Here is a 24,268-nt window from a genome sequence, read left to right as displayed (position 1 = left end):
TGTGGGAAAGGAAGTTCATTCTGGGTTGGGTCCCACACTAGCTAAGCCACTGCCTGATTGTGACTCTCAAAGACATTGTGACACCATGCAATCACTTTTTTCAAAACATGTTTTCTATCTTAAAGGAGTTAGGGAGAGGAGACAGTACACTTTAAAAGTTTAAAAGTATACTTTTCCATTTGCACATGGCATTTCCTAAGGCAATACTTACATTTTTATTCTGCATCCTTAGTCTCTCCCATAGTACTTTCAGGGGAGACTAATTGGATCAAAGAAGTTGAATGGACTAACTGGAAGAATTCATGTCTTAGTATGTTTTCTACTGGTATAAATAGGGTAATTTATAGTTAACAGAAATGTATTTGCTCATAGTTCTGGAGGCCAAGAAGTACGAGGGCCTTCTCTGGTGAGTTCCATCTTCCAGTTGCATCCCATGATGGAAAGCAGATGGGCAAGAGAGCACAAGGGAAAGAGAAGAAGGGGACTAAACTCATTTATTTTAATTATGAACCCAATTCCACAATAATGAACTCACTCCCACAGTAATGACATTAATTAATGTCCATGGTCATGACCTAATTACCTCTTACAGGTCCCAGTTCTCAACATTGTTGCACTGGGGACTGGGTTTCGAACACTTGACCATTGGGAAACATTCAAACCATAGCATTCCATCTGTGGTCTCCAAAATTCATGTCCTTCTCATATGCCGAATGTATTCATTCTGTCCTAATAGCCCCACAATCTTAACTCATTCCAGCATCAACTCAAAAGTCCAAAATCTAGAGTCTTTTCTTAATCAGATATGAATGGGACACAAGACGTAATTTACTATATGGCAAATTTCTCTTCTACTGTGAGCCTGTGAAGTTATGTGCTTCTGAAATGCCATGGTGGAACAGGCATAGGAAAGACATTCCCATTTAAAAATGGAGAATAGGCAAGAAGAAAGGAGTAACTGGTTCCAGATAACCCCAAAATACAAAAGGGGGAGAAAAACAACAACAATGAGTTTTTTTGTTTGTTGGTTTTGTTTCTTTCTCTTTTTTTCTTTTTCTTTTTCTTTTTTTTTTTTTTTTTTTTTTGAGACAGAGTCTTTTCTGTTGCCAGGATGGAGTGCAGTGGCGCAATCTCAGCTCACTGCAACCTCTGCCTCCCTGGTTCAGGTGATTCTCCTGCTTCAGCCTCCCGAATTGCTGGGACTACAGGCATATGCCACCATGCCCAGCTAATTTTTTGTATTTTTAGTAGAGGTGGGGTTTCACCATGTTGGCCAGAGAGGTCTTGATCTCTTGACCTCGTGATCCATCTGCCTCAGCCTCCCAAAGTGTTGGGATTACAGGCATGAGCCAGCCCGCCCAGCCAACACTGAGTTATAAAGCTGGACAATCATATCTTTTGACTTCATGTTGTACATTTATGCACACGGTGGTAAGAGTTCAGCCCTCAAGGCCTAGGCATTCCTGCCTGCATGGTTTTGCTGGGCTTTAGTCCACCCAGAAACTCTCATGGTTTGGAGTTACATTCCTATATCTCTCCCAGGCTGAAGGTACACTCTGGTAGTTCTACAGTTCTGGGCTCTTGGAGATGGCTTCAGATTCACAGCGCCACAAAGCATTACTGTAGTGGGAATCTGGCTATGCCCCTGTGACATGACTCTTCCTGAAGCCATCCTTTATAATGCAGGTGAATGTGGCCCTGGCTCAGGGATTATATATACCTGTAGAATCAGAACCATATGGATATCATTGTAGATTAAGGCTTATCCCCTCTGGCAGTGTGACATGAGGCACATCTGGGTCAGCTTGAGCCATCACTGGGGTAGCCAAAGATCACTGCAACAAAATGCAAGGAATAGATACTTGAGGTGGTGTACTTGCCTACAAGGCAATATCTTTCCTCCAAGATCTCTCAAATTCCTTCAGGCTCATTCTCCCATAGTCTTGATGAATAGCACCTGTTTTCCTTATATCTGAACTATCTCTTTAGCAAATGATAGCTTTGCTATATGTTGTTTTTATTCTCTTGAAACCACTTTTTTTTCTTTACTTGATATACAGAGTTTGCCAAATATGTTCATAATGCTTTTTAATTACAAATTTTGTCTTTAAATCATTTCTCTTTTCTCTCATTTTGCTGGTAAGTTGCCAAGGAAGCCATACAGTACCATGAATGTTTTAAGACTTAGTATGCTTGTAGATATCCTAGTTCGTTGCTCTTAAGCCTTGCCTTTCACAACATCTTTGGACATGAAGGCAATTCTGCCAAGTTCCTTGAACTTGTTTTAGGAAGGGTATCCTTTCATCCAGTTTCTGGTGACATATTCTTCATTTTCATCCAAAACCTTATGCTGTCCATAGTTCTACAAACATTTGATTAGTCCCAGCTGGTGTGACCAGTGTCCTCATTGTGGTCCTCCTATGTTGAACAGGAAATGGAATCTCCTTGGTTCCAGTGAAAAGCTTTTCCCTCCACATGTGTTCAACCAGCAGACTGAGTTTTGAAGTTGTCTCTGAAATTGTGCATGTGCTGTCAAACCTTGTCTTTGGCTTTTCCCAGACTCCTCTTCGCCACATCTTGGGTCTGCCCAGGTTCTCAACCTTCCTCCAGCAGCTGCTTCCCTCTGCTGATTTTGCAGACAGCTGCCATGTCCTGGACCATGGGCCCTACGGGAGAGATGATTACTTGTGCCCAATAAGGCTCAAGGTTTATTTTGACATTCTGTCTCCCTTCCCTCCTTCTTCATGATCTCTGCTGTTGGCCCAAGTGAATATTGGTGTTACCCCTTCAGTAGATGACATTTTGGGCATATTTTTTGTCTTAATCTCATCAGTCTTTTGTTTATTTCAAAATTATGACCTCAGCAAATATTACTGTAGAGATATTTATGCCAGTCCTAGCTTGATTGGATCCTGCTGCTGAAAGAAAGGACTGTAGTTTTTTGGTCTTTTTTTTAAAGATAACATTGATGTCTCGTCTTCTTTCTTATGTCTCATTTCCCTAATATACAAAGGTGAAAGGAGAGAATTATGAGTGGGGTATGTGCCTAACTCTCTGCTTTGCTTGCTGCTCATCTTCAGTGTACCCTTCCTTTGGAGAAGTCTATTTATGAGATTTTGATATTAACAACGTGAGAACTCCAGTTTCTAAAGAAGCATCTGTCAACAGCAGATTACCTTGACATGGTCCCAGCTGTTCCCTGAATCCTGCCTTCTCATAGTGATTTTTGAATTCATTTATGTATTCTGGTTTTCTCTCATGCTAGGCAAGTATAGTCCTGGAAACAAACAGCACAATCCCTTTAAAGCCCTAAAGGATGAAGATCTTCCTGTAGAGAAGTATTTAATGGAAAGGCAGCCTGTGGGTGAGTTAGCTACAGACCAGGTAGCTATGGATGTGCTGCACAGCCCCATCCTCCAGCTAGAAAAGAAATGCAAAGTCTCAAGTGACAGCAGCCAGACTGAGACTACTCCAGAGAAGTTGCCAGAGGACTCTTTCCTAAAAAACAAGCAAAAACAGGTTTATATAGGTGAGTTTTGTCACTTTTACCTGCCTGCTCAGGGGGCCTGTGCATACAGCCACAGTGGATAGACATGGCATATGGATATATGGCATGCAGCCCCCATAAACAGAATCAGTGAAGGGAAGCCATGACACACAGCAGTGAAGAGTTTTTATTCCCACTCCTCTTCCATAAGATTTCCACCCTGGAGCCCCTGCTTCACAGCCAGATGCAGGCACTCAAGCCCAGAGAGGGTCAAAAACAATTAGGTTCTCTCCCAAAAGCAGAGATGGTAACCACCCTCCTTTCCCTTCTCCCTTCACACTACTAGTGATGCATAAAGTCATTTGTTCCTTTCAAGGCAGCATTTTTGTTAATGTGTAGTTATTTATTCATTAGGTAACTGGCCCTAGAGGGAAGTGACAAATTCCTCTATCCACTTAGAAGACCCACATTATAGTGAGCTGACCAACCTGAAGGTGTATATTACATTTACAGGGTTTCATCCTAAGAAACACCACTTGATGCACCTTAGAGAACAGTGGGAGCAGCAGGTGTTGGCAGCAGAGAGCAAACCTGGTCTGCAAGGCAGGAAGGAAGTGACCCAGACAGTTCAGCCTGAGGTCACTGCCTGGGATTATGATATCATGAAAGAGAAACTCTGCAGGAAAAGGGCAGAGGCCAAAGGCAATAGAAGCTGGTTGGAAGAATCTCTCAAACCCAGTGACAATGAAGAAGGTATGTAGAGGCCACTTCTTGACTACCCTACCCACTTCCTTGTGGAATGTAGAGAGAGTTGGCTTTCTGTTCTCTTGTCTGAGCACTTTGAAGAAACTTGCTACTTGCAGTTTGATGTGTTAACCTATTTTCCATTTGTATGAGGGATAATTATGTCTGAAAACTTAATTTTAAAACTGAAGTTGCTCCCAGGTAAGAGTTAACAGTGGTATTTTCTTTCTGCATGGGCTACAACTAAGTAATGCCTCCTTTTTTTGCCCTTTTCCCCGTGTCTCTTGCCTGCTAGCTACTCTGCCACCATGCTGCACCCTCTATATTTAGCCTTGCCTATGTTCTTAGGCCCTCCACCAAAGAAGAAGCTTTTATCCAACAATGCAAGCCGCCAAAAGCTGTCTCACCCACGCTGCATACCATTGGTGAGGCTCTCTGATAAGCAGCAGAAAGTTAGAGAGAGCGTTAAGACAGATATGCTGTGCACAAACAAGGAAGAGGATTGCCCTGCTACCTCCCTGCTGGAGAAATACACCAACAACAGTGAGAAGCCATCTGGGAAGAGACAGTGCAAAACTAAGCACTTGATACCTCAGGACCTGAGGCAGGGGTTCCTGCTAACAGGGGACTGCTACATTGAGAATGCTGATGGCAAGGTACCTCTTAGCACTTGTTTTCTCCTTAGGCTTATGTAGGGGTTATTTCCCCTCACCCCAACATTCCCCACCTGCCTGCTTTTCTCAAGGATGTAAAGCCTTTCTTTTATTGTACTCCTAACTTCCCTGTCTTGGAGGCATAGTCTTCCTTGATGTTGATAAAATTGGAAAATATTAAAATTTAAATTCATACCCCAGTCTGTAACACTTTTCCTTTGATATTCCACCTCGAAGGAAGGAAAGGAAACTGCCTTCCCCATGCAGATTTGTCTTGCAGGAAGGAGGAGGGGAAGCAGTGGATGTGGAAAGGATGTAGTCTTAATCTTAACTGTGTATACTAACTCGTTTTGTCATAGTCAGCTGTCCCAAGATTCATAAAGCGGCTTGAACCCAGTTCCAACTATGATCTGACATTATCCAAGCAGGAGCTGAAGCCCTTCAACTGCTTGCAAGAGTTGCTACCAGCTTCCCAGGCCATGAAGTTGCCACACTCATGTTTCCCTCAAGAAACCAACCAATCTCGCCCAATGCTGCTGAGAGCAAAGAGAATTATTGTCGATAGGCATGCTGGTGAGACTCTCCTGCAGCGGGCAGCATGGCTTGGCTATGAGGTGAGTGTCCTGGTGAGCACTCCTAGAGCAGCTGCTGCTTCCAGCTAGAGGGCAGGTCATGCTAGCTAGGATGGGATAGTGGGACAGCAGAGCTCAGCCCCTTCACATCAGGGGATTGGGCTGGTGTTACAGTAGCATGTTTGTGTTAGCCCCAGTCTGCCTTCTGTCTTGGTGGCTTGTGCAGTCACAGTGTGCAAACAGGCATGCAGTCAGGCAGGCTGCTTCAGCATCCTCCAGTCTGGCTAACTTATTTCTGCTATAAAATTTGACAAAATTCAAGGCTTGGTGACTTGGAGAAATTTAATGAGCCCTTTTGGATTCTGATTAGCAAGAGGAAGAGATGTTATTAGCTCTATCTAGTGTTGCTTGTGCTATGGTGGCCCTGTGTGGAGAGCAGGCAGGAAGTGGCAATGCAGGTTAGGCACAGGTGTTCAGATATGAGGGTGTGGAGCAGACCTGAGTGGTCTCTTTCTGAGACAGGGTAAGGTGGCCCTAGGGCTGAGCAATGGAGGAAGGATTCAGACTCAGGGTTTCTCCCCAAGTCACTACTCCTTCATCACCCCTCACTCCTGACCCCTACACCCATACTCCTCCAAGGATGGGTGATGACAGTGTTGGCGAATGTCAGCTCAGCACTGGGCTGAGTGCTCTTTCTAAGCTCACATGATCTGGACTAACTCATTTTACTCTTTCATCAGCTTTGCCAACTAGTATCACTGTTTTCATGTGAGGAAACTAACTCCCAGAAGTGTTAAAATGACTTGGATAGGTAATAACCTAGGAATAGTTTCAGTTTTAGTTGTTTGTATAGAGCTGATGGATGTGAGGCCTATACCAATGAACAGCTTCAGTGAATTCCACATCTATACATCTTTAGGTCACAAAGCTTTTGATGGCACATGTGGTTTTGAGATTGTTTTTGTTTGTGTAAGGATGGCTGACTTTGTTGCTTTAGATTTCTGGTATTTGGATAACTAAAATTTCTAGACTGCCACTTGGATGGTTAGAAAAATAGTAACTTTTTCAGATATTCAGTGAATTTGCAACATGTAAATTAAATAGATCACAAGTTTTTAGTTAAAAAACCTTTTTTTTTCTGAGGCAGGGTCTTGCTGTGTCACCCAGGCTAGAGTGCAGTGGTGTGATCTCAGTTTACTACAGCCTCTGCCTCCTGGGCAGAGTGATCCTTCCACCTCAGATTCCTGAGTAGCTGGGACTACAGGCATGCACCACTACACCCAGCTAATTTTTGTTTTTTGTAGATACAAGGTTTTGCCATGTTGCCCAGGCTGCTGTCAAACTCATGAGTTCAAGTGACCTACCTGCCTCAGCCTTCCAAAGTGTTGGGATTACAAGCACGAGTCACCGTTCCCTGCCTATATGTGATATTTTGATACATCCATACAATTTGTAATGATCCAGTCAGGCTATTTAGTATATTCATTACATCAAACATTTACTATTTCTTTGTTTTGGGAATATTTCAAACCTTCTCTTCTAGATATTTTGAAATATACAATACTCTTGTTAATTATAGTCTCCCTTCTCTACTATTAAACATTAGAACTTATTCCTTTGATATACCTGTATACTTGTACCCTAAATTAACCAACTCCTATTTATCTTGCCCACAACTACACTGGCTTCCAAGCTTCTGGAGACTATTATCTTATACTCTACCTTCATGACATCAACTCTTCCAGCTCCTACATATGAGTGAGAATATGTGATATATCTTTTGCTATGCTTGACTTATTTTACTTAAAATAATGACCTTCAATTCCCTCCATGTTGTTGCAAATGACAGCATTTGATTCATTTATATGGCTTAAAATATTATATTGTGTATGTATACCACATTTTCTTTGTCCTTTCATTCACTGATGGACATTTAGGCTGATTTCATGTTTGCCTATCGGGATTCGCTTTTTTTCTTTTTCGTTAGCCTGCGTAGTCAGATTGCTGGATTATATGGTAGCTCTAATTTTAGTTTTCAAAGAAACCTCCATATTGTTTTCCATATTGGTTGTACTAATTTACATTCCCAAGAGTTTGTTAAACAACCTTTTATCCAAACCCTTGGCAGAATTTATTTTTTTGTCTTTTTAAATAATATCCATTCTGACTAGAGTAATACGGTACCTGAGAGTGGTTTTGATTTGTATTTCTCTGATGATTAATGATGTTGAACATTTTTACATATATGATGGCCATTTATATGTCTTCCTTTGAGAACTGTTTATTCAGATCCTTTGCCTACTTTTTATTGTCTTTTTTTTTTTTTTTTTTTTTTTTTTTTTTTGCTGTTGAGCTGAGTTCCCTATATATTAGTCCCTTCTTGGATATGAACAGTTTGCAAATATATTGTCCCATTTTACAGATTGTCTCTTCACTCCTGTTGATTGTTTTGCAGAGGTTGTAGTTCAATTTCCCTGTTTTTGTTTGTGTTATCCATGCTTTTAAAGTCTTAAACATAAAGTCTTAGCCTAGAGTAATGTCCTGAAGCATTTCCCCTGTTTTTGTCTAGTACGTTTGTATTTTGGGTCTTACATAAATGTCTTTTATTTGAGTTGATATTTTTGTCTGGTGAGGTTTTGGGATCTAGTTTCATTCTTCATATGGACATCCAGTTTCCTCAGCACCATTTAGTAAATAGGATGTCCTTTCCCTAATGTGTGTTATTGGTGTCTTTGTCAGAAATTAGTGGGCTGGTAGGAAAGAAGTAGGCAAAGAAATTTTTGTGTTTTTTATATATATATACAGCAAATATTCTCCTTTTTCTTTTGAGGTAGGATCTCACTGTGTCTCCCAGGCTGGAGTGGAGGCTGCAGCCTCCAGTCTTCTGGGCTCAAGTGATCCTCTCATGTCCGAATAGTGGGGACTACAGGCGTGCGACATCATTCCCAACTGTTTTTTGTATTTTTGTAGAGATGGGGATTTCTGCATATTCCCCAGGCTGGTCTTGAATTCCTGGTCACAAGTGATTCACCTGCCTCGGCCTCCCAAAGTGCTGGCATTACAGGCATGACCCACTGTGCTAAGCCAAATAAATGATTGTCTTCAACACAACTTTGTAATAACTCGGTAATACAGGCATGACCCACTGTGCTCAGCCCAACAAAAGTTGTCTTAAACACAACTTTCTAATAACTTGAAGTTCAAAAAGCCAAATAAAAACTTTCAAAACTCTAATAAAAAAACTTATAAATTTATAAGACTTATAATATAAATTTATAATATAAATAATAAATTTATAAGACATAAATAAATTTATAAAATCAAAGTCAAAACAAAAATGAAAAACAAAATTAATAACAGAAACATTATAAACTTTACTTAAAATATTCTAAAATTATTTTTCCAATTAAAAAATGTCTTTTAAAGTATAACTTATAGTTTAATAAAATATACTTCTATAAGCAAAAATAAAATTTGTTCTTTTAATTTCTCCAAAATTTAAAATATATTTTATTTATAACAAAATATAATTAAAAACATTGATTATGTCACCAAAACTTTAACTGTCAGATTTTAAAATACTCATAAAATAACTTCAAGGGTTTCCAGCCTTACAATAAATTAATAATGTAAAACTCTCACTTCCTGACAGCTCCCAAACCTTAAGGCCATAAGTAAAATCTAAAGTTGGCCTTACGTTAGCTATCTAGTCTCAGAAATCAATCTTTAAATACAGAATACATAGTTATGCAGTATAATAAAGTTACATTTCCTAAAAAAAGGTATCATACACTTTTTAAAGTGTAATGCTATACATTATTTTGTAAATTCTTTTAGGTCCTTCCAACCCAACTTTTTTCCATAAAATTGCTAAACTAAAATTTCATTTTTCCCAAAGCTATTAACTAAAACCAAATAAATATTTTTAAATGAATCTTTTTGCTAACATATGAGCCACACAAAAAGTTTGCCAAAATGTCTAATACCATAATCAAAAGCATTCACACTACAAACCAAAGAAAAAAACATTTTCTACATTATAATTGACTTTTACAAGGTATCAGAACAAAACTGCATATCATAATCACACTTTTACCTCCTTAATGCCTACATTTTCACTTGAGAAATAATACTGTAATTACAATTTCAGAATCAATAACTGCTATAAATAACTTGACAAAACCTAACTTAAAAATATCCTTGTAGTGTGCCTAGTGGTAAACTCTCACAATATCCTTAACACAACTTTTTGTTCAAAATTAGACATGTGATCACTTTTATAGAGTTAACATTCTCTGCTTTAATTCAACCCAGTGATAAAACATCACTTAGTAATGACAGCATGTTTTATACAGTGCTCCTAATTTATTTGGTTGATTAACATAGGTTTAAATTGTCAATTCAAAACTATTATACAAACTAAATTTGTTGTATTGTTGTTAATTATTTTCCCCTTGTTTCTATATAGTGTCAGTTATTTTAATTATAGTGTTTAAATTTTATTATTATTGCCTGTCTAATCTGTATGAAGCCTGCCCTCTCAACAAAATAATGTTACTTAACACTTCAAAATAATTACTAATACCTGTAAAACTAATAAACTGAGTGTAATTTCAAAATATTTTCAAAAAAAATTTTTTTCTGACTTGTTTGTTACTGAAACGTGACTCTAGTCTCTGACATTTATCCACATACCTTTCCTTTAACTTTAAACAAAGACAGGCAAAACAAGTCCCTCTGAATACCAAAACACAACTATGTCTAATTTTAAGATAGTTGCTCCCAGATAAAGTAAAGCAGTGTTCTCAGAGAAGGATCTTAGATTAAAAAATTGTAAACGTTGATCATACGAACTGGGTCATTCTTGCTACACCTCGCTAAAACAGTTGAGAGTCCAGAAGGAAAAAATATTTGGATCACATACTATTTCTCTAAGAATGTAACTCTCTGCTATCCTGGGTTCTGAAACTGCCTGCTGTAATGTGAGTCCAGTTTTATTTAATAGCTAGTAAAACAACCTGCTGAAATTTTTACATTAATTCTTCATCACCATCAGTTACCAGTAAGAGCTTGCAGCTCCCTAAAACTTTACTAAGTGCCAATGAACTTTCTTAAAGAGCAATATGTAACATTTCTTTCTACCTTCTATCTCTTTTTTTAAATGAAATCTTCAAGTTTCTTTTTGTTCCTCAGACATACTGAAGACTCCATGATCTCAGTGTATGTCTTGCATTGCAATTCTTGCTTCTCAAAGGGTTTTAAATTTAGAGATCTCTATCTTTATTTTGTTTTATTTGAATTTGACACAGGCATTGGGTTAAGGGCTTTTGTAGTTGCCTACTTGAATGGTCCAAACAGCCAGTCTGTATAGCCTTTTGTTTTTAAAGAGGAGGATATGGAGAGTTGGAGAAGATGAAGTCTGACTTACTGAGAGCCAGACAGCTGGGTAACAGAGCCAGGTTTCACAGTGTCACCAACCTGCAGAGGCATGGACTACACTGTCTATATCACAAGACCTTCACACATGTGTTGGCCTTTTACCAAGGTCTCCATGTCTTGGGTAAGCTACAGTGGGTTCTTGGGCATAAGAGTATGTATTTTTTAAAGTGGACACTACCAAGCTAGAACAGCCCCATTACAAAATTCACTGTGCAGTGACATGTTTTCTTCCCTACAGGATTTGGTCTTGTACTGCCTGGAGAACAAGCATTGTGATGTAAATCATCAAGACAATGCAGGTTATTGTGCTCTACATGAAGCTTGTGCACGTGGATGGCTCCATATTGTGCAGCACCTTCTTAGATATGGTGCTGATGTTAACTGCAGTGCCCAAGATGGAACCAGGTTAGTGGTATATTTTACTCTCAACCTTGTGGCTCAATTTAGGGGACAGACAATATTTTTCAGGGTATGCAGGAATTCCTGGAGAAAACATGAGTGAGGAGCACATGAATGGTAGAATCATCTAGAACTAAATCAGGCAATTCTGCCAAAGTAAATATAACATGAAAAGTTAATGACATGAGAGGGAAATAGGCAGAATAGCACCAGTAAAGACTTCCTATCTAGACAATTACATTGGCAGAATTTGTATGTTTTAACTATTTTGAAACTCTAAAGTCTGTTCAAATCTTATAACTTCCAGGGAAATTGCAGTTAATATTACTATATTAGCTGTCTTAGCAGTTCTTAGCTTCCTTAGGGTACCTTCCCTCCACACCGGACCAAGGGTAGGTAGCCCTGTACACATGTACACATTTCTGAAGCCCCTTGCATAAAGTTGCAGAAGCCAGGGTAAAAAAGCATCCTGTCCACCAAATATTGGAGATCTATGTTCTTATCACTGATTGTTGCTTCTCATCACAGACAGGAGATGCAGACACTGAGACAGGCAAATATTGTTATCAGCTTCTCTTTTGGATGAAATGACTTCCAGTGGATTTACCATTGTCTTTTTTCGCTTTTTATTCATTTTTCTCTTTTGGCAGCTAGACTTATAAATAGTTAAGACATTCAAAACAATCACAAAATAGAAACAGCTTATTCAAAGGGCACAACGTTTAACTTATGTGGGATGCATAAGTCTGGAGATCTGATGTACAGTATGGTAACTACAGTGAATAATAATGTATACTCAAAATTTGCCTATCGGGTACATCTTAAATATTCTTACCATATGTATGTGAAAAATTAACTGTGTGAAGTGATGGAAATGTTAATTAGCTTCATTGTGGTAATCATTTGGCAGTATATAGATACAACCAAAACATCACACATACACTTGTATGTCAGTTATAATCCAATAAAGTATTGAAGAAATAAAGCAAACTGAACAAAACTGACCACATGTACAAGGGGCCTCAGAAAGTCATGGGCTCAGAAGAGAACTGAGAAATCTATACTTCAAATTGATGCTTGGCACAGAGACACTCTGCAATAGTTTTAAAAAAATTATTGTAACTATTTTGAAACTCTAAAGTCTGTTAACCACACTGTAAGACTCAAATGTCAGCTGGGTGCAGTGGCTGATGTCTGTAATCCTAATGATTTGGGAGGCTAAGTTGGGAGGATCACTTGAGGCTACTAGTTCATGATAAGCCCAGACAATATAGTGAGATTCTGGCTACACAATAGAAAAGAAGTAGAAATAAAAAATTGAAATGTCCCTGATTCAACCAAAAGAGAATCACAAAACATAAAAAGGAAACAGAAGTATGTTTCATTCAAGGAAAAATAGACAGAAATTGCCCCAAAGACCAGTTGGTGGACTTACTACACCAACACTTTAAAATGACTACGTTAAAGGAACTCAGACACACAAAGAAAGATGTGAAAGATGTGAAGTCAATAAAATGATGTATTCGTGATGTGGAAATAGCAATAAAGAGATAACATATAAAAAGGAACTGAAAATATCTTGGAGCAGAAAGTAAAACCGAAATGAAAACTTCACTAGAAGAATTCAAAGGAGACTTGGATTGGCAGAAGAATTAGAAAACTTGAAAAATAGGGCAATTGAAACTATTGAGTCTTGGGAAAAGAAATAAAAATGATAGATATGAACAGAGCTTATGGGAACTGTGAAACATCATCAGGCAGACCAACATATGCATGTACAAGTCCCTGATGAAGAAAATATACAGATAGAAGGAGATAAGTTATTTGAATAAATACTAGCAGAAAAATTTCCAGATTTAATGAAATACATAAATGTAAACATCCAAGAAGCTTGATAAACTATAAAGAGATAAACTTTGAGAGCAACAAGAAAGAAGGAATTCCTAAAGGGATTCTTATCAGAAACTTTGGATGCCAGAGGGCTTTTTGCAATCTACTCATCTGACAAGGGGCTAATGTCCAGAACCTACAAAGAACTCAAATTTACAAGAAAAAAACAAACAACCCCATCAAAAAGTGGGCAAGGGATGTGGACAGACATTTCTCAAAAGAAGACATTCATACAGCCAACAGACACATGAAAAAATGCTCATCATCGCTGGCCATCAGAGAAGTGCAAATCAAAACCACAATGAGATACCATCTCACACCAGTTAGAATGGCGATCATACAAAAGTCAGGAAACAACAGGTGCTGGAGAGGATGTGGAGAAATAGGAACACTTTTGCACTGTTGGTGGGATTGTAAACTAGTTCAAACATTGTGGAAAACAGTGTGGCGATTCCTCAAGGATCTAGAACTAGATGTACCATATGACCCAGCCATCCCATTACTGGGTATATACCCAAGGGATTATAAATTATGCTGCTATAAAGACACATGCACACGTATGTTTATTGCAGCACTGTTCACAATAGCAAAGACTTGGAGTCGGCCCAGGTGTCCATCAGTGACAGATTGGATTGAGAGGGTGTGGCACATGTACACCATGGAATACTATGCAGCCATGGGGAAGGATGGGTTTGTGTCCTTTGTAGGGACATGGATGCAGCTGGAGGCCATCATTCTTAGCAAATTATCGTGGGGATGGAAAGCCAAACACCGCATTTTCTCACTCATAGGTGGGAACTGAGCGGTGGGATCGCTTGGACTCGGGAAGGGGAACATTGCACACCGGGGCCTGTCATGGGGAGGGGGGAGGGAGGAGGGATTGCATTGGGAGTTATGCCTGATGTAAATGACGAGTTGATGGGTGCAGCACACCAACATGGCACAAGTATACATGTGTGACAGACCTGCACGTTATGCACATGTACCCTACAACTTAGAGTATAATAATAATAAATAAAAAAAAAGAAAATTTATCTATCTATCTATCTATCTATCTATCTATCTATCTATCTATCCATGCATCCCAATGTACATAGAGATATGGAAATCTATACACATAAAGATCTATATGTGTGTCTATAGAGCTATCTATATATAGAAATATCTGTTGGTCTGTATATAGATCTATATGTAGAGAGAGAGAGAAGAGGTATAAAATTCATATGCTGAAACCCATTCACATATTGTTCCTCTCAGTCTAATTGTATCTGGAGATAGGATATTTAGAAGGTAATTAAAGTTAAATGAAGTCATATTGATGAAGGCTTACACTGATAGGATCACGTCCTTATTTATAAGAAGAGAGAGATATCTCTTTATGTCATGTGAATATGTAATGAAAAGACATCTGACTGCAAGCTACAAAGATGACCTTCATATGAAACTGGATTGGCCAGAGTCTTTATTTCAATTGGCTAGGACCTATGTCTTGGAAATGCAACCTCCAGAATTTTGAGAAATAATTTTTCTGTTTTTTTTTTTAGTCCACCTAGTATTTTGTCGTGGCAGCCTGAGCTGACCAAGAGACCATCTGAAGAGTACCTTCAGCATTCTGAGTCAGGCAGACAGGAACCAGTCTCTCAGAGATGCCGTGCGGGAAGCTAGATGTTGAATGCACACACTCTTGTTCTCTACCTAGGGAGAAGCTGGAAGGAGGAGTTTTCTTCCTGTTGCTCTGCATTGTGCTAGATGTGGGAGGATAATCATGGGTAAACTTTGTGTCAGTAAAGCTCTTCTTGATGTTGGGCTTTCTTAGGGTACTTCAAATTAACTGATTTCTCAAGTTGTTGTTAAGACTTTTTCTCCCTGAGACTGTGAGGCTTCCCTTACTACCGTCTTGCTAATGTCACATTTTTCTACAGTCTTAATGCAATTTCTATTATATTTCAACAGTATATATAGCAGAAATAGAAAACTCTATAATAAAATTCATATGGAATCTCAAGAAAATCTGAATAGCTAAGACAATCTGATCAAGAAAAACAAGTATATAGAAATTCAAACCACATGGGTTTAAAATATTCTTCAAAATAGCATACGGTCCTAAAGACAGATGAAGACCGAAGGAGCAGAATAGAGATCCTAGAAATAAATCCTCATGTATGTGGTCAAATGGTGTCTAACAAGTGTGCTAAGACTACATCATGGGGAAAGGGCAGTCTGTCCAACCACAAGTGTGAGGAAAACTGGGTATCTACATGTAGAGGAATGTACTTCTTTACACCATATGCGAAAAAGAATTCAGAATGGTTAGAGACCTAAAAGTAAGATGTAAGACTATAAAACTGACAGAAGAAAAGATCAGGGTTGTGCTTCATAACATTTGGTTTGGTATTGATTTCTTGACTATGTTATCAAAAGCACAGGCAATAAAAGCGAAAGTAGATAAGTAAGACATCAAACTTTAAAACTTTCTGTGCATCAAAATATGCAGTCAGCAGAATGAAAAGTAAACATATGGAATGAGACAAAACATTTGTTAATTATGTATCTGATAATGGTTAATATCTAAAATATATGAACTCCTGTAAGTCAACATCAAGAAAAACCTAAATACCCAAATTAAAAAAATGAGCAAATGACTTTAATAGATATGTCTTCAAAGAAGAAACACAAATGGTCCACAAGGAACTGAGCATCTTTAATTATCAAGGAGATGCAAATCATAACCACAATGAAATATCAACTCACACCTGTTAGAATAGATGGAGTGTTTTTTAAAAACACAAACAGAAAATAGCAAATGTTGGTGATAATGTGAAGAAATTGGAACTCTTCTACACTGCTGCTAGTAGTGTAGAATAGTGCAGTCATTATAGAAAACAGAATGGAGGTTCCTCAAAAATTAGTAACAGAACCAGCATATGATCCAGCAGTCTGACTTCTGGGTATGTGTGTACTGAAAAGAATTGAAAGCAGGCAGCCAAGAAGTAATAACTACTCAAATGTTAATCATTAGATGAATGGATAAGCAAAATTTGCTAGGTATCTATAAATGAATTCTATTTATTTATTTAAGATGGAGCTGCCCAGGCCAGAGTACAGTGGCACGTTCTCAGCTCACTGCAACCTCTGCCTCCCGGGTTCAAGTGATTCTTCTGCTGCAGCCTCCTGAGTAGCTGGGACTACAGGCACCCAACAATATGCCTGGCTAATTTTTATATTTTTAGGAGATACGGGGTTTCACCATGTTGGTCAGACTGGTTTCGAACCCCTGACCTCGTGATCTGCCCACCTCAGCCTCTCAAAGTACTGGGATTATGAGAGTGAGCCACCACACCCGTCCGAAATATTATTTATTTTTAAAAGGAAGGAATTTCTGACATGCCATAACAGGGATGAACCTTGAGGAGGTTCATTTATGCTAAGTGAAATATACATATCATAAAATGACAAATACTTTACTATTCCACTCATGCAACATGCTAAGAGAAGTCAAAATCACAGAGACTGAAAGTAGAATGGTGGTTGCCTGGGTTGCTAGGAAAGGTGAATAGGGTTACCGTTTAGTGGGTACAGAGCTTGTTGAAAGTTCTGCAGATGAATGATGGTGATGGTTACACAATAATGTGAAAGATTTAATGGCCATGAACTGAATACTTAAAAATGGTTAAGATGGTAAATATACATTACATATATTTTTGCCACAAGTAAAAAAATCAGTGCTTCAAATTTAACAAGAGTTAGGATATAACCTTCGTAAATGTTCAGCCTCATTTTAGTTACTCCTTTTCCACACTGCTACTTTAAAATGTTATCACTATAACCTCTACATTGTTAGAATGATAATACTGAAAAAAGAACCACACATGGGGCTGGGCGTGGTGGCTCATGCCTGTCATCCCAGCACCTTGAGAAGCCAAAGGAGCAAATCACTTGAGCCCAGGAGTTTAAGCCCAGATTGGATGACATGGTGAAACCCTGTTTCTACAAGAGAGAAAAGAAAGAAAGGAAGAAAGAGAGAGAGAGAGAGAGAGAGAGAGAGGGAGGGAAGGAGGGAGGGAGGGAGGAAAAGAGGGAGGAAGGGAAGAAGGGACAAAGGGAGGAAGTGATTAACCAGGAATGGTGGCACACACCTGTAATCTCAGCTACTCAGGAGACATGTGAGAGGATCATCCTAGCCCAGTGAGATTGAGGCTGTAGTGAGGCAGGATTGCACCATTGCACTCCAGCCTGGCAGACAGAGTTGAGATACTGTCTCAAAATAAGCAAACAAAAATCTTGTGGTTACCTTGGTAGGATTAATTCTGATTTTTAAGTTACGGTGTGTATATATATTTATACACATGTATATGTGTGTGTATGTGTAAGATGTGTGTGTGTGTGTTTCCCTGCACCAGATAGGGTTTATTTCAGTATTAGGGTCACATTAATTTTCTTGTTGTGGTTTTATAATAGTGTTGTTTAAAAAAAAAACTAACCATTTTTTTTCTAATTTTCTTTTTAATTTTTTTTTCCCTCCAAAAGTCAGTGACCAAGTCATTCTTGTACTCAAAAGCAAGAACACAAATAGCATTTGGTTGAGATAGGTAGTGAGATTATTATTTTGACCATTTTTTCCTTGAATTGGCATAACTTTCCTTCATGGCCCAACAGAACAAGTTTTCTGCTTCATGACGCCTTGTGCAGCTTCAAAATCCTTTTTCATACCTCGTGTATGGTCTCCCAGAGAGTCCAAGCTCAAACTCCTCATTGCCTTCAACCTTCACTTTCAGGGCCTTTCTTGGCCATTGGATGGCATTTGGAGCCTTATTTCTTCCTATTCCTGTGTGCGTAGGTTTATATCTTTCTCTCAGTTGGTAAGTAGTGAGGGCATGGAGTGTTGGACTGTTCTTCAATGTTCTCAGTGGCAAAAGCCCCTGAAAATGTCAATAATTAGTGGTGAATAATTAGTGAATAATTAGTGGTGTTGCTTTGTAAGACTCTGCACTCTTTATTGTGACTATATGCAAAACGTATATTTGAGTATACGTTTGAGTCCTCAGAGTACAGATGTCCCACAGCTGGTTCAGAAGGACCTGTCATCACCATCCACATCCCCAGACGTGGACTTCATCCTGCTTTTGACCTTAGTTTATTGGTCAGAAACCAAGATTTGTCTGTTGTGGAATCCTCTGGTGGTATAAATGTGGTGGCTGCCTGAGGACTGGGTATTAGGGTTTGCTAATAGTTAAAAAAAAAAAAAAAACGAAAATGTATTTTGGTTTTTCACACATTCCAAACAGCATTCCATCAGGAGGGCACTGTTGGCAGTGTTCATCTTCCAGTAGACATGGGTGAGAGAACTTTGTATTTTTTCAGATCTCATCCTGATTCTAACCACCCTGGTTCTGAGCCACAAGTTTGATCACAGATCTCTGAAAGGTAACAAGAGAGGCTTTTAGGAGAGTCTAAACTCACCATTTATCTTTGCACACAGGTTCTTTATATAAACAAACAGGCATATTTAAAAAATTTTTAACAGTTGTTTGTTGTATTAGCTTTCATAATGGTAATTTTTTTTTTAGTTATGTTTTTATATCCTGTCCCTGCTTCCTTCAAAACTTTTAAAATATTTATTCTGTCTTCAGTTTTTCAGGCCTTGGATTGAGATAGATTTTCATTTGAGAGTTAGTCCTGAAATAGTCCCTGCATGGGTCCTGTTAAAAGGATTATGTGTATAATAACAATAATTTGTCATCTGATGATGGGTCAGTAATTACGTCTCAATTTTACTATCTGTGCATGGCAGTGACATTCTTCATCAGTTGAATATTGTGTCTATGAGGCTCACATGTTACACATATATCCAATTTTGCCTATTGTTAAAGAAAAGTCAAGAAATGAGCAAGTGTGCATGAGTTTAATCCCACTGCACATCTCTTACTAGGCCTCTCCATGGTGCAGTTGAAAATGATTGTTTGGAAATTGTCCGCCTGCTCCTTTCCTATGGCGCTGACCCCACTTTGGCCACCTACGCAGGCAGAACCATTATGAAAATGACCCACAGCAAAGTTATGGAAATATTTCTAACAGGTAGGTCACATTAAGGAACAGGAATAACAAAGTTCAAGATATGTTCTTTATTCATATATTAGATGGGGACTAGGTTATTGAGATTTGAGTTTTACTGGGTACAAATTAAAAAGCTTGAGACTTTAAAACAGCAGCAATGTGGCTTTTTTTGTATTGCATAATACAGTAGTCTAGTGAAGCTACTTATTTCAGTGAGTAGCCATTGATTCTATATTTCCTTTTATCTGTTTCCACCACTAACACTGTAAAAGATTTCCCCCAATTATTTGGATTTCCTACCAATAATTTTTAAACAAATAAATATTTTTACATCTTGATTCTGGATAATGGAAACCTCAAACTTCCCACAGTAGAGGTTATTTAGAGTCGTCTGTGTAACTCAGTGAAGAACTTATCATGCAAGCCCCAGGCATTACTAGACTACATTTCCATACACAAGTATGGAAATGGATTACTTCCATACACTAGTATGGAAATATAACTGTTTTTTTGTATGTTGATTTAGTATCCTGCAAATTTGCTGGAATTACTCATCTTAACTTTTCTTAAAAAGCTGATCTTTTTTTTTCCCTCTCTCTCCAGATTACTTAAATGACCTACAGGGTTGCAGTGACAATAAGCTGAATAGCTCTTGGGAGTTCTATGGCAGCTCTGTCTGTGGTGAGCAATATTATTCTTTTTAATTCAGTGAAAAATAGGAAGAGGACATTTTTCTTTGGTGTGGGTGAGGGAAGATAGGTTGTGCATGCTATAAAACAGACTGTGTTGGAAAGGAATCTATTTTTATATTTTTATTTAGAGTTCTTCATTTCATGACAGCTGAAATTCCACTATTGCTTACTAACACCTTTATCTCTTTCTTTTCTCCATTAGAACCAGATAATGAAGGGGGATCCAGTGTTTTGGCAAACCCCCCAGGACAAGAGGACCAGGATGATGACAATGAGGCTTGCAGTGATGTGTTTGAATTTGAATTTTCAGATAGCCCTCTCTTACCTTGTTATAACATTCAAGTTTCATCTTTGCAGGGGTGAGCATGGCTGCCATGTCACTGAAAATTGGCCGAGCTGCTTTTGTGGGTAGTAGCAGGACTTAAAGCGCTTTTGAAGTAGATGAGGGTGGGTGAGTGCTAAATGCCCAAGGGTTTTACCTGATGTAGCAAATAGGTTTTTTCTTAGAAGATTGATTATACTCAGCTAATTAATTGGTTTTATAGTATAGTATAAATTATCCTCAAAAGAACACCACCAATGCAAGTAAGGCTCCAGAACCCTAAGCACAGAAGTTTATTTTACTAAATTCTTTGGGAAGGAGTCCTAGGAATGCTTCAACAGATCATTACAAGGGCTTCTTGGGAAGCAAATATCAGGATTCAAGTTATTTTTTGGTGGACTAGCACTCCATTATGTAAATATATTCCATTTTAAAATCCACTTGTCTGCTGATGAACACTTAGGTTGATTCCATGTCATGGTTATTGTGAAGAGTGCTGCAGTAGATATGAGAGCGCAGATATCTTACTGACATACTGATTTGATTTTTTGGGATATATACCTAACCATGAGATTGCTGAATCACATGCTAATTTTATTTTTAGTTTTTGAGGAATTCACTAACAGCATACACACATTCTCTTTTCTCTGCATTCTCACCAACATAATGTTATTTTTGTCTTTTGATGATAGGCATCCTAACTAAGAGAAGATGATATTGTGGTTTCGATTTGAAGTTTATTATAAATAGAAATAGTAAAGTTGTGTTGCAGAGTGTGTGAAAGGAATGGACTTGGGGAAGAAGAAAGATCAAAGAGGTGTTTGTAGTTATCCTTTTGGGTTGGGGTACAGACTCACTTATCTCGGTAAGCCTAGTGAGACATATTAAGAGTCATTACCCAAATTATGGTGAGAGCTGAGTCAACAGGAGTTTAATATTTTTTCATCAGCAGTGAGAGCAGTGGAGTAGGTGTTATGATAAATCTCACTAAGGTGTTTCCCTTGCTTTGTATAATTCAGTTTGCTCTTCTACAAATGTCCAATAACCAGATGAATCCAGAGTTACCCTGATTAGAAGTAGATACTTACCCTTACCTTGAAAGAAGAATGTTGGTCTATGAGTGGATATGGTGAGAAATGGCAGGGGTGTTGAAGTGAAAGTAAGTGACTCCTGTTATGCCTACAAGGTAGTTTTTTCAAGATGATAATTAATGGTTGGGGGAACTCTTATTTTTGCCAGAAATTGGAACTACTTTTCTTTTTATTTTGCAGACCACGAAACTGGTTATTGCTTTCAGACGTACTTAAGAAACTGAAAATGTCATCCTGCATATTTCGCTGTAATTTTCCACATCTGAAAATTATCCCAATTGCAGAGGCAGAGTTTTACAGACAGGTTTCAGCAAGTATCTTGTTCTCTTCCTCCAAAGACTTGGAAGCCTTCAATCCAGAAAGCAATGAACTACTAGATTTACTAGAATTTACAAATGAACTTCAGATTCTTCTTGGCTCCTTTCTGGAATGCTTAAATCCCAGGGATGTGGCCTTAGAGAAGGACCACTGAGGAGAAGTCAAGTCCCACTGTATACTGTGTGTTGTAGTGTTCATCCTTGTTTATGTTTCTCAAAGTACAACTATTTCTTTGGAAAAGGGACATTATGACATATGACAATATTTCAGCTTTATGTAAGATGAGCACTCTAGCTAGAAGACTTAGAAAGATGTCTTTTTATTTTAAACTTTTGTTACAAAATTACTGAAATGTTTCTTTAATTTTAAATGTATGGAAACTGCTTTGAATAAATTTGTTTACATTTGGAACATCTTTTAAAAGGAAACTAGAATAAGGAAAAAGAGCCTTATGTATTCACTTTTTTCCACACAAAGCTCTGATGACAGAGATCATTAACATTTATAAATAATGTCATCAGAATTGAGAAAGTGTTTGGGATAATAAATTTGGTAAAAGCATTTGATATTGTAACTTTTTTGTTTTGTTTACTGTATGTCTTCTCATGCCAGGTATAGGCTATTGGGTATATTTCAACTTAAAATTACATTGAAACACAACTAATTATATGAAATTTATAACCTAACTTAAAGGTTATAAATTAATTTCTATGAACCAAACTCAAATATTTTATGATCTTTTAATGAAGAAACTTTGATTTATTTTTCTCCTCCTCCTCTTCCTTCTTGTTTTCCTTTTTTTTCTTTTCTTTTCTTTCTTTTTGAGACAATGTCTCACTGTTATCCAGCCTGGAGTGCAGAGGCGCAGTCAGAGCTCACTGCAGCCTCTACATCCCTGGACTCAGTCGTCCTCTCATAATCAGCCTCTGGAGAAGCTAGGACTATAGGCCTATGTCAACATGCCTTGCTAATTTATTTATTTTTATTTTTATTTTTTTGTAGAGACAGTATTTAGCCATGTTGCCCAGGTTGTTCTAAAACACCTGGGCTCAAGTGATCCGCCTGCCTCTACCTCCCAAAGTGCTGCGATGACAGACATGAGCCACCATACGCAGCCTGTTTTTCTATTCACTATAAAATTATGAAAATTAATGACAGTTGAGTTTGCTTGAAAATGTAAATATTTTAATTCTGTGCTTATAATTTCTTTCAACTTTGTTAGATTTATGCTTTTGTAACACTGTTACAGAAATTTTCTGAAGATGCAATAAAACTGTTTAGGAAATGAAAATATTGAACTGTCCTGTGTCCTATGTGATCCAAAACATATTGTTACTTTTTTTTTTAAGTTGACAAATTTCCTTGGTGGCTTAATTTCAATTATTTAAAACTTTTTATTTCAATAGCTTCTAGGGGTACAAGTGGTTTTTTGTTACGTGAGTGAATAATATAGTGACAAATTCTGAGATTTTAGTGCATCTGTTACTCGAATAGTATATATAGTACCTAATGTGTAGTTCTTTCATCCCTGGCCCCACATCACTCTTTACCTCCTGCATCTCAAGTTCACTGTATCACTCCGCATGACTTGTGTACTCATAGCTTAACTCCCACATGTGAGAACATGGTTTTTGGTTTTTCACTCCTGTGTTATTTCACTTAGAATAATGGCCTTTAGCTCTAAGTTGCTGTGAAAGACTTTATTTTATTTTTGTTTGTTTGTTTGTTTTGAGATGGAGTCTCGCTCTGTCGCCAGGCTGGAGTGCAGTGGCGCGATCTCGGCTCACTGCAAGCTCCGCCTCCCGGGTTCAAGCCATTCTCCTGCCTCAGCCTCCTGAGTAGCTGGGACTACAGGCGCCCGCCACCATGCCCGGCTAATTTTTTGTATTTTTTAATAGAGATGGGGTTTCACCGTGGTCTCGATCTCCTGACCTTGTGATCCTCCCGCCTCGGCCTCCCAAAGTGCTGGGATTACAGGCGTGAGCCACCGCGCCCGGCCTTATTTTTTTTTTATAGCTGAATAGTATTCCATTGTGTATATACACCACATTTTCTTTATCCAGGATTAGTCAATGGGTAGCATATACATTGATCCCTGATCTTTGCAAGTGTGAATTATGCTTCTATAAACATACATGTGCAAATGTCGTTTTTATATAACAACTTCTTTTTCTTTGGGTACACACTCAATAGCGGATTGCTGGATCAAATGTTAGTTCTACTTCTAGTTCCTTAAGGAATCTCCACACTGCTTTCCATAGAGGTTGTACTAATTTACATTTCCTCTGACACAGAGTATAAGTGTTCCCTTTTCCCCCCATCCATACCAATGTCTGTTGTTTGTTGACTTTTCAATAATGTCCATTGTTGCAGGAGTAAGGTGGTATCTCATTGTGGTTTTAATTTGCATTTCTCTGATGATTGGTTATGTTGAGCATTTTTTTGCAAATTAATATTTGTTGGCCATTTATGTATCTTCTTCTGAGAAATGCCTGTTCATGTCTTTTGCCCATATTTTGATGAGAATATTTGATTTTTTCTTACTGATTTGTTTGAGTTCCTTGTTGATTCTGGATACCCTTACTGTTAGATATGTAGCTTGCGAAC

The 24,268-nt window shown here is 38.1% G+C and overlaps 1 protein-coding gene across 1 annotated transcript in view; it reads left to right on the top strand.

Moving 5' to 3' along the window:
* Positions 1 to 22,937, top strand: part of LOC139360929 (BCL-6 corepressor-like) — a 32,484-nt gene extending 9,547 nt beyond the window's left edge. Inside the window, 9 exon segments of the mRNA XM_071089420.1 lie at positions 3,266 to 3,529; positions 3,902 to 4,240; positions 4,562 to 4,887; positions 5,244 to 5,498; positions 11,134 to 11,300; positions 19,114 to 19,259; positions 19,842 to 19,919; positions 20,133 to 20,289; positions 21,524 to 22,937. Of these exon segments, the coding sequence (XP_070945521.1) occupies positions 3,266 to 3,529; positions 3,902 to 4,240; positions 4,562 to 4,887; positions 5,244 to 5,498; positions 11,134 to 11,300; positions 19,114 to 19,259; positions 19,842 to 19,919; positions 20,133 to 20,289; positions 21,524 to 21,815 (2,024 nt within the window). The 3' untranslated portion in view covers positions 21,816 to 22,937.
* Positions 22,938 to 24,268: the final 1,331 nt, after the last annotated feature.

Source organism: Macaca nemestrina, chromosome Y (genome assembly GCF_043159975.1).
Source record: "Macaca nemestrina isolate mMacNem1 chromosome Y, mMacNem.hap1, whole genome shotgun sequence".
NCBI lineage: Eukaryota > Metazoa > Chordata > Mammalia > Primates > Cercopithecidae > Macaca > Macaca nemestrina.
This window is presented reverse-complemented; position numbering and strand designations above follow the sequence as displayed.